Genomic DNA, 11,637 nt, shown 5'->3' on the forward strand with positions numbered 1-11,637 from the left:
TTTTTGAAATTTTGGTGATTTTATTGGTTTTGTTTTATGACAAAGTCTAGGATCGCCAATTGGAAAAAAAGTGTTAAGGGCAAACAGTAGAAAAATCTGAAGAAAGGAAGTCAGTAGAAAGAAAATGGCAACAATACCTGTCTACATATTCATACAAGCTAAAAATGAAACATTATTTTATAAAACGATGGTTAGTTTATAAAATATTATACACCTAACGTATATTGTATACCTGTACCCATTGTCGTCAAGTCGATTCCGACTCATAGCGACCCTATAGGATAGAGTAGAACTGTCCCATAGGGTTTCCAAGGAGCAGCTGGTGAATTTGAACTGTCAACCTTTTGGTTGGAAACCAAATGCTTAACCACTGTGCCACGAGGGCTCCATATAATGTATAAAAAAAAAAAATATGCACTAGGTAAATTCGTGAACCACCAAGGTGAAACGTCCTTGATATATATTCATGCACCCAAGTTGTTTTTTTTTTCTTCATATATCAAGCTTTCTTAAAAATTATGCACCGTGCTTTTAAAAAAACAGTTGTTATTGAGTTGACCCCAACTCATGGCAACCTCATGTGTGTCAGAATAGAACTGTGCTCCATAGGGTTTTCAATGGCTAATTTTTTGGAAGTAGATTGTCAGGCCTTTGTTCTGAGGCACCTCTTGGTGGACTCCAACCTCCAACCTTTTGGTTAGCAGCCAGCCGAGTGCATTAACCATTAACACCATCCAGGTATGCCCTGTCTCCTTTCTCCTGTTTTCTTTTTCCCTGCTCAAGTTGACTCTGGTAAACCAACAAGTTCACTGCAAAAATAGATATCCAACAGGAAATGAGTCACCTTGCTAGCAGGAACTTCCAGTTTTTATAAGTTCCCCCCTTGAAACCCCTTCACTGGGCATAAAGATGATGAGAAGTAATGACCTCTCCTCCACAGAGGTGGCACCCACTAGGCTGGCCATTCGCAATGCTGACAATTCCCTCTCCTTCCTCTTTCTATATATAGAATGCCCTGGAAGAATTGTCTGCCCCAGTTGTTGGTGACTTAGTTAAAAATGTAAAATCCTTGCTGGTAATTTAGCCTCAGATTGGGGAAGTAGCCATTGTTTGTGGGACAACAGGATACAACCCAATCAAAATCCTTTACAATCAATGAGGTAATTCTGGAAGGTACAGAAGAGCAACAGACCTATTGCTGGAAAAAATGGAGTAGACCGTTAAAAGAAAGGTCCAGATGGTTTCCCAAATTTGCGGGGAGGGGGAATATGGTGCAATATAAACCCAAAACAAATATTCTTCATGAATAAAGAAAAATTAATATAAGAAAGTCCTGCACATTTAGTAAATACTTGTTTGTTCCCCAGCATCTTTTCTTTCTCAGTTAAAAGAACTTTTAAATGATCATTTGGAAAATTACCCCCTCTTGTATTTTGCAAGTCTGTTTCCGTAAAGACTTACAGCCTTGGCATTATGCTGAGTGAAATTAGTCAATTGCAAAAGTACAAATATTGTATGAGACCACTATTATAAGAACTCCAGATAAAGTTTAAACACAGAAGAAAATATTCTTTGATGGTTACAACGGTGGGGAGGGAGGAAAAGGGATATTCACTAACTAGACAGTAGACAAAAATTTTTCTCTGTGAAGGGAAGGGCAACACATATCACAGGGATAGTCAGTACGGCTGGACTAAACCAAAAGCAAAGAAATTTCCTCAATACAACCAAAAGCTTCGAAGGCCAGAGTAGCAGGGACAGGGGCCTGGGGACCATGGTTTCAGGGGACATCTAGGTCAATCGGCACGACAAAATGTATTAAGAAAACGGTCTGCATTCTGTTTTGGTGAGAGGCATCTGGGGTCTTAAATGCTAGCAAGTGGCCATCTAAGTTGCATAAATTGGTCTCGAACCACCTGGAGCAAAGGAGAATGAAGAACACCAAAAACACAAGGCAAATCTGAGCCCAAGAGACAAAAAGTCCGCATAAACCAGAAACTCCATCAGCCTGAGATCCAAAGAGCTAGATGGTTCCTGACTACTGCTGATGACTGCCCTGACAGGGAACACAACAGAGAAGCCCTGATGGAGCAGGAGAGCAGTGGGATGCAGATCTTAAATTCTCGTAAAAAGACCAGGGTTCATGGTCTGACTGAGACCAGAGCGACCCTGACGGTCATGATCCCCAGACCCTTTCATAGCCCAAGATTGGAACCATTCCCGAAACCAACTCTACAGACAGGGATTGGCCTGGACTATAACATAGACGATGATGCTGGTGAGGAGTGATCTTCGCGGCTCAAGTAGACACATGAGACTATGCGGGTGACTCCTGTCTGGTGGCGAGATGAGAAGGAAGAGGGGCACAGAAGCTGGTTGAATGGACACCGCGAATACAGGGTGGAGAGGAGGAATGTGCTGTCTCATTATGGGGTGAGCAGCTGGGAGTGCACTTAGGGGCATGTATATTTTGTATGAGAGACTGACTTGATTTGTAAACTTTCACCTAAAGCACAATAAATAAATTAAAAAAAAAGACTTACAGCCATGGGGCAGTTCTACTCTGTCCTATAGGGTCACTATGAGTCAAGATGGACTTGATAGCAGTGGGTTTGTAGTTTGTGTGGTTTTGAGCCCATTAATAACACTTGTTATAAATATTGATTGACTCAAATGAATCAGTCATCCGTTCCCCTAGACACAATGACTGACTAAGAGGTTCTGTAAAGGGCCAAATAGCAACAACTTTAAGTTTTGTTAGTCATACAGTCATTGTCACAGGTACTGAACCCTTCTGTTGTAGTGTGAAAATAGCCATAAACCCGTTGCTGTGGAGCCGGTTCCGACTCATAGTGACTCTATAGGACAGAGTAGAACTGCCCCACAGGGTTTCCAAGGAGCGGCTGGTAGATTCGAATTGCTGACCTTTTGGTTAGTAGCCAAGCTCTTAACCACTGCCCCACCAGGCTCTGAAAAACAGAGCCATAGGCAATACATAAACAAATGAGCCTGACCATCTTCCAATAAAACTGTTTTTGTAGACACGTTAAACACTTGAATTTCACACAACTTTCATGTGTTTCAAAATATTCTTTCAATTTTTTTTCAATCATTAAAAAAATTTCTTAGCTTGTGCACCACAAAAAAACAGTTGGTGGTCAAATTTGGTGCACAGGCCATAGATTGCTGAGCCCTGGGTTAAGAGATAAGGCTCCTAATCTAAGACACACCAATGAAAGTGAGCCTGAAGCTCTTTGCTGGAGATATGAGGATACAGACTTTCTCTTCTCTAGAGGAAATAATGATCCACATTGCATTGGAAGTTTCTGGAAGCTATTGTATCATTAGAGTAGCTAGTGGTGGATAAAGCTCTCATATTGGAGAGAGATAAGAGATTCCAAAAGGAAAACAGTTTATGGTAAGACACAAGGACCACAGGATCAAGTTTTGCCTGAAGCTAATTCTACCTCTTAAAGCTTCCGTTATGTTAGCTAATAAGTTCCCTTTATCATTTAAGCCAGAAGGAGTCAGCTTTCCTGATATTTATAACTGAAAACAGCTCTAATTGATACAGACTACAGTGTTGCAAGTAACCCAATAAGCCTGTTGCCATCAAGTCAAGTCCGACTCCTATTAGCCCTATAGGACAGAGTAGAACTGCCCCATAGAGTTTCCTAGACAGAAGTTTTTACAAGAGCAGAGCAATAACCAGGTCTTTCCTCCCACAGAGCTGCTGGTGGATTCAAACTGCCAATCCTTCTGTTAGCAGCTGAGTGTTTTAACCACTGGGCCACCAGGGCTCCTTCTGCAAATAACAGACCCCCAAAAATGGAATTGGCTGAGGGCACAAGCTAAGGTCAAACTCAGCGAGGACACCTATATCTAGCACAACTGGTTACACTCATGGCCTGTTATACTTTTACTACGGCCATTTGCCTACTAAGGTTGCATCAAAAAGGAAAATTCAGGATGTTGGGGACTGGTTACTTCTAGCATCGTTCAGTAAGGTCCATTAAGAAAGAGTTTAGCTTGCTTTGAAACTGGCTTGTCAGCAGAGAAGGAAAAAAAAAAGGTTTTCTTAATAGGGGTCCTTTCTGCTTGCTGCCTACAAACCAAGCCCATTAAGAATCCAGAAGCTTGCAGGGTTGGAAAAGCAGAATTCCTTCACTCCAATCTTAAACAGTGTAAGCAGAAATGGAAAGGTGGAAGACTAGGCAGGCCATAAAAATGGGGCCCAGAAGCTGCCGGACCCACCGCCTCCCAGGCTCCTCTTACTAAGTATTTATCTTGTTGACAAAATCAACAATCTGTTGCTTGTGAAGGAGCAGTTGGGATGCCCTCAGAGGCAGGGAGCTAATTATAACTTCCACACCTGAGGCATTGTTTCACCAGCAGAGGGCGATATGGAGCTAGACGTCACTAAAATGGCAGAGGGGTGAGGTGGGGAAGGTAATGACCACAGCTTGTTGTGCTGGGAGACCCACACTCCCAGGCCCAGTTCTTGATGCAACACTATCACAGTTTTTCTGTTTCTGATTAACTACCCGTAATAGTTAGTTTTATGTGTCGACTTGGCCAGGCCAGCTATTTAGTCAAACACTAATCTAGGTGTTGCTGTGAGGGTATCCCATAGATGTGGTTAACATCTACAATCAACTGATTTTAAGTAGAGGAGGTTACCCTCAATAACGTGGATAGGCCTCATGCAATCACTTGGAAGGCCTTAAAGCAAAAACTCAGGTTTCTCAAAGAAGAAGAAATTCTGCCTCAAGATTGCAGTATCAACTCCTGCCTGAGCTTCTAGCCTGTCTCATGGATTTCAAATTTGCCAGCCCCCAAAATCACATGAGCCAATTCCTTAAAATAAATCTTTATTACACACACAGAGATACGCACACACCATATATGTATATAAAAACAAGCCTGTTGCAGTCAAGGCAATTCCGACTCATAGCGACCCTAAAGGACGGAGTAGAACCGTCCCATCCAAGGAGCGGGTGGTGGATTCAAACTGTTGACCTTTTGGTTAGCAGCCATAGCTCTTAACTGCTGCACCACCGGTGCTCCATATGTATATATATATATGCATATAGGTATCTCCAAATATAGACATGTAAAACATATCATTCATATACCTGTGTGCGTGTGCACACGTGTGTGTGTGTGTGTAAAACCAATATATGCATACATTATATACAACTAATATGTACATTGGATTTATCAGAATTCTGACCTGATATACCACCCAGTGTAAGTGACCATAAGAAAATGTACTAGAGGCATTCAAAACAAGGAAGGAAGTTCTGTTATTTCTGAAACTCCAAGGCTGGCCAAAGCAGCCTGGGACTGAACTTCAACACTGTTTCTCAAACTTGGCCGCACATTAACATCGCCTGGGGAGTTCTAAAATTACTGAAGCCCAGCTACTGCCTAACCAAAATAACTTGTTGCCATCGAGTTGATTTGAGTTGATTCCCACTCATAGCAACCCTATAGGACAGAGAGGAGCTGCCCCACAGGTTTCCAAGGAGCAGCTGATGGATTCAAACTGCTGACCTTCTGGTTAGCAGCCAAGCTCTTAACCACTGTACAGCCAAGACTCTTGCCTAAGTCCAACTAAATTAGCAACTTCAGAGGTGAGGTCCTGGCTTTGCAGTTTTGAAAGCTCCCCAAGTGATTTGAATGTGAATTCAAGGTTGAAAAGCACTGCTGCCCACTTAAGCCAATCCATGCATTCATCCCCAACAAGAAATATATAAAACCAAAAAAACCAAACCCGTTGCCATTGAGTCGATTCCAACTCATAGAGACCCTGTAAGGCAGAGTAGAACTGCCCCATAGAGTTTCCAAGGAGCACCTGGTGGATTTGAACTGCCGACGCTTTGGTTAACAGCTGTAGCACTTAACCACTACGCCACCAGGGTTTCCAAAATATATGTAGCCTTTATAAAAGATATCTATCCCATGTAGGGTTACCAGATAAAATACAGGATACTCAATCAAATTGAAGTTCAGATAAATAATGTACAATTTTTTGGGTAAGTACATCCCAAATATTTTATCAGACATATTTACACTAAAAAAAAAAAAATCAATCGTGTATTTTTATTTGCTAGCTATGGCCACCCTAGTCCCCAAGCTTCACCTCAGATACAGCCACGGAGAACATTCTCCCTGAAAGCAGAGTTAAGAACAACTGAGAAGTTGACCAGCGTTCTCAGTCAACTGCCAGGCAGAGCATCCTTGCTAGACTATGAGTGGGGTTTGCTAAACCTTAACTAATATAAGCACTTGACACCGAACCCAGCATGTTGTGAGTCCTCAACAAATGTTAGCCATCAATCTGATTTATGAAGATGAACTTAAGCTCATAAATAGACACCACAGTATGATTCATCTTGGTATTCAGTTAAGTAGAAATTTTTCCTAGATCTTATTAGTTACGATTTCTTTATAAAATAATGTGCAGGAAAGTATCTCCAAGGAGAAGTTTGGTATCAGTATAATAGTACTCAATCTTTTTCTTCCAGTTTCTGTCCGTTTTCATTTTTCCCTACTTTTCCCCCACTATTCCTCTCAACCCGTGATTTGGATTCGCTGGGAAAACAAAATTAATACTGCCTTCACTAGGTAAATGCTGGTTTTCCTTTTATGTAAGTACCTTCAATATTTCAAAACACAGTGCTGGGTTGAATCATTCAATAAGCATTTGGTGTTTGATATTATTTAGTACAATTTTTCCCAAGAGAAAGTTAATCACACTCATCGGCCCCCACATCGAATGTGAGAAGATTGAAGGGGAAGATGGAGGAACAGTGAAGACAATGTCAAGAGATGTTAAAGAAAACATTTATTACATAACACAATTCAACAGTGGAAATAAATTACAAAAATTAAATAAGATACTTAAACTAAAAGTTAAGGAGGGTCCCAGCGTGTGGCCTGGGGTGGCAACCCATAGAAGAGGTGGCTTCTGGGGTTGCAGGGTCATTGTCCTGGCTCAGAGCTCTGCTCCTCAGACCGTCCTCAGATGTAACACCTTCCTTGCTTCCACTCAGAAATTCAGCTCCAGGTCTGTGACGTATTCCTGGACCCAGGCATCACTGGGGTTGGCACAGACCTGCCGGCCCCTTTTTGTTAGGAAGCTGTAGAGAGTGGAAAAGGATTAAACACTGAGGAATCCTGGGCCCACTGTGGTTCCTTCTTCCTTCTCTGACCCAGACATCTCAGACCCTATCACATGCTCGTAAAACTTCTCCTTAAACTCAGGATTCTCAGGCCTTCCCTCAGTGTCTCATATGAGGGTCCCCTCAGAAAGCTAACTTCCTGCTGTCATTTTCCCTCCTCTCCTCCCTCTGCCCAGGATGAGGTCCTCCAGAACTCTCTGCAGGGGCCACCCCTGGTGTCTTGCACCCTCATGGACCTCAAAGAGCTGAATATTCAGGGGGGCGCTGCTCCCTATCCCGAACCCTCCCCGTCTCTCCCCAGGAATGCCCAGGAGGACTAGCCCTTACACGACAGCAGGCTTGGAGCACTGGCTGCTGGTCTCATAATAGCTGTCCACAAATTTGCGCTGAATCTGCCGGGAAGTGTAGGAGAAGCAGCAGGCAGTCGGGGTGTCAGCACCAACTGTGGAGGAAGGGACAGAATGAGCCTAAGTCACTGTGAGAGACAGGACAGAAAGATCCCAAGTCATCGTTCAGAAGAAAAGGCAAGGCAGCTGCTCCTGGTGGGGATGTGGAGACGAAGGGATCCAGAATGCAGTTGGCATTTCTTCTCTTCCTTGACATTTTTATTTCTACGTCTTTCTCTCTTTTGATGTTTCTCATTCTCTGTTTATCCTGGTTTTGGGTCTCTATGTCTCTCTACAGAGAATTTATTTTCTGAAGAACCTACTTGTTTTATTTCTCTTTGAGGAGTTTCATCTGGAATTCATGAGGACAGCCAAAGTGAGTCTATCATTGATCACATGACTGGGAGCCAATTGGACCCAGATTCCACATCTTGTCAGAATTCCAGTTGGGCCTCCATTTTCCATCCATAAAATAAGATTTATCCCTACCTTGCCTCCCAGAGCTGGAGAATAGGATTGCTAAAATAAAACCCCTTGAGAAGGAAAATTTTGCTCAGGAAAGTCTCTGAAATTTCTGTCAAGTTTCTACTTGGAGGGCCTCAAGCCATAGGCTTTGGCATTGTGTCCAAAGTCTGGTCAAAGAGTAGGGGACAAGAGCAAAAGGAAGACAAACAGGAGGACAGACTCACATGAGGCAGAGCAGGTCTGGGAGCAGAGGGCTGCAGCAAGGAGCAGGATGATGAGGGAAGCCCCTGGGATCTCCATAATGCTGGGCAGGTAGAGTGGAGCTCACTGATGGCCAAGTAGAGCTAGGACCTGGAGACTTGAAGCTGTTGGCTCCTTCTTGGAGTCTAACCCATCTCTTCTCTTTATAGACATCCTTGGGGTATTAGGAGATGGAAACTTGGGGAGACCAAAGAGGAAAATTTTAAACATGGTGTTGGTGTCATGCTGAGTTACATATGCCAGGAGACCTTTGAGCCACAAGGGTTCAGACTCTTTGCAAGAATAGCTCAGTTGCTTACTTGTTGAGGAAATGGTTTCCACAGTGAGAGGAGGTGAGATGTTGGTGTCACCGTGAGACCACTTAGCTGGTTCCTTCTCACAAGAACAGATCTGTCGATAAGGTATTTCTCCCACAGAGCTGAACCTTCTGATATTACTCCCAGCGTTCCAACGACGTGGATGAGACATTGATGATAATGCCCTGGCACAGCCCAAGGTAAAACCATAATGTAGATGAAGAGAGTAGAATTATGGGAGCCTCAACTACCAGAAGAGTGAGATTGAGGTCAGACATTGGCTCATTCCTCACCTGTTCATTATGGAGTCCCTGAGTTAGCCCAGGTGAAGAATCTAAAAATGGGAGATACCATAAATGAAGAGTCTTAAAATATTCTCGCCCTTCAACCAGCAAGGCACTCTGCCAGAGACCTGACCTATATATATATAAACACATGTATGAAAGAAAGTTGTATGCACAAAAGTATTTGTCACAGCTTATTCGTATCAATTAAGAGATGAACTACAATTAAATAAATGACAGTATATTCACCTCTTACAATAATAATTAGCCCTTTAAAATTGGGCAAGTAAAAAAATTAAAAAATGAAGTCCTCTTTCCTCAAAAATCTCATTTCCCTGGAGATTCAGAGTTAACCGTTGGAACACTTCCTGTTTCCTTATCGCCAAGTCCAGAGATGGGCATAACCAGGGTTTCTCTGGCAGCTCAATGACATCATTAAGGACTCAGGCTTCTCAAAAGTATCCTCTCTGCTCCCCAACATTTTGCTGAGTTTTCTTGTTTGGGCTCTTCACCTCGTGGTAATAAGACGAAATCGACCCTATGGCAACAGGTTCTGTTTTGGGGTTTCTTTGTTTTTCTTTTTGGTATTGCAGTACATTTGTATTGATTCCAACTTTTAATTGTTATGAATAAAAAGTACCAAACATCTATACGCACAAAACTTTCTCCATACGTGGGGTTTTTTCCTCAGGATATTTTCCTAACTGTAGATATCCTGGGTCAAAAAGTAAAAACATTTAAGGCTCCTAATCTATACAGACACTTCATTATCTGATGCATGTTCATGTCTATTATCCAGCATCCAAACCAGTGATGCCATATTGTAGGAGTTTGTGAATGTTTGATGAATGAAACAGTGATTGAAAGGCCGACCTCATCCCTCTTGTCATTCCTATAGCCTAGGCTTTCCCGATTCCATTCTGTCTGTTGAGATCCAGATTAAACATGGCTTGGGCTACTCACGAGTCTGTGTTACCATCATATATGTTACATCTGTGCAGTCAAAACACCTGTGAAAAGCATGAGAAATTTCTGCTCTATGGGAGAGAAAATGTGATGGTGCAGTTCATATGTAGATCTTTTCTTGATAGTAGGAATCCACTAAGCTTGGCCTCTTGGTAACTGTTATGGATTGAACCGTGTCCTCCAAAAAGATGCGTTGAAGTCCTAATCCCTGGTGCCTATGAATGTGACCTGGCTTGGAAATAAGGTCTTCGCAGATGTTACCATTTAAGTTAACATAAGGTCATACTGGAGTAGGGTGGGTCCTAATCCAATGAGTGGTGTCCTTATAAAAGAGGGAAAGACACACAGAGGGAAGACAACCATGTGACAACAGAGGCCAGAGATTGGACTGATGAGGCTGCAGGCCAAGGAAAGCCAAGAATTACCAGGAGTCATCAGAAGCTAGGAGAGAGGCATAGAACAGATTCTCCCTCAGACACCCCAGAAGGAACCAACATTACTGACACCTTGGTCTTGAACTTCTACTCTCTAGAACTGTAAGACAATACATTTCTGATGTTTTGAAGCACTCAGCTTGTGGTGCTTTGTTATAGAAACCAATACAGTGGCTTCCCCCTCACTGGTTATTATTTCCCCTGAGCAAGGTGATATCATGGTCCTTCTCACCCAGGGTGTGGCGTAAGTGTGACTTGTGCTTCCAGGATGCGGTGACATCACCTTATGTGGTCAGAACTGCTACAGCAGAGCACCAGAAGCTCTGCTCCGTGGTAGGAACCATTAGTCTGTCTGTCTGTCCGAGTACCTTCCGATCTAACACTAGCATCTCATCTCCTTTCACTGTAGAAAACATTTCCACACAACCGGGCCCAGCAAGTGAGCAACTGAGCTATACTTGTATACCCTATCCCCCTGTGTGACCCAAGAAACCTCAGGATATGCAACTCACAGCATGACACAACTCCACTAGAAACGTCCCGTCTGGTCAGCCCCAGTCTCCAGCTCCTCAGTGTCCAGAGTCCCTGTCCCTATAAAGGGATGGGGGCATGGCTTGATCCCAGAAGGATGCAGGCAGCAATGAGTGCTCAGTACTGTCTTGGCTTTGCCCACAGTCCTCTGCCTACCTACTCTAACAAATTCATGAGATGGTAAATCAGGTGTGATGCTAGGAAGAGGAGACAGAGAGGCCATGAAAAGTAACAGGTTTATTATACTCACAGCTCCCAGAGACGGGGGGCACAGCAGGCCATGATGCAGGACCATGCAGGGGGTTGCACTGAAGGCAAGGTAGCAACAAGCTGGAGTTGTAGGAGAGGGTTTAATGTATGGCAAGCAGGGGGCGTTAGCTAGGTGCCACGAGATTCGTGGAGACTGGGCATTTTGAAAAATTCTGCAGGCTCAGACAGCATAGGGGCTGCCCCTCTTTGCTGAGTACCTGGCCCTGGGGACAATTAGAAAGGGTGAATAGCGGCCCAGAAGTAAGAACCTGATAAGAGCAGTGGTTGGAGAATGAACTTAATGAGCTGCTCAAGGAGAATGGACTAGCCTTCAACCAGGGCCTCAAAACTGGGTGAAGACAACATTTAAAGAAAATAATATTGTACTGCCCAGAATCAGAGAGGTCTCTGCCCTGGATGACCATCTCATCACCACGACCCTCAGCTCACAGATCTCGTCTATACCATAAGACTCTCTCAACACTTGTCCTTTCTTCATTTATGAGTTGTTCCCCATACTTTGATGAGGGCCTCAACAGACAGATCCTGATCAAACGGGGGGGGGGGGTATAGAGCAG

At 43.4% G+C, this 11,637-nt stretch overlaps 1 protein-coding gene across 1 annotated transcript; it reads right to left on the reverse strand.

The window, feature by feature from the left end:
• Positions 1-416: 416 nt before the first annotated feature.
• On the reverse strand, positions 417-8,584 carry LOC100655463 (C-C motif chemokine 3-like). Its single transcript, XM_003414357.3, has 3 exons — positions 8,263-8,584; positions 7,515-7,629; positions 417-7,145 (listed from the first exon to the last, which is right to left on the reverse strand). Exons 1-3 carry the CDS (start codon positions 8,336-8,338, stop codon positions 7,055-7,057), a joined length of 282 nt encoding a protein of 93 aa, XP_003414405.1. The 5' UTR covers positions 8,339-8,584; the 3' UTR covers positions 417-7,054.
• Positions 8,585-11,637: the final 3,053 nt, after the last annotated feature.

Source organism: Loxodonta africana, chromosome 18, assembly GCF_030014295.1.
Source record: "Loxodonta africana isolate mLoxAfr1 chromosome 18, mLoxAfr1.hap2, whole genome shotgun sequence".
Classification (NCBI taxonomy): domain Eukaryota; kingdom Metazoa; phylum Chordata; class Mammalia; order Proboscidea; family Elephantidae; genus Loxodonta; species Loxodonta africana.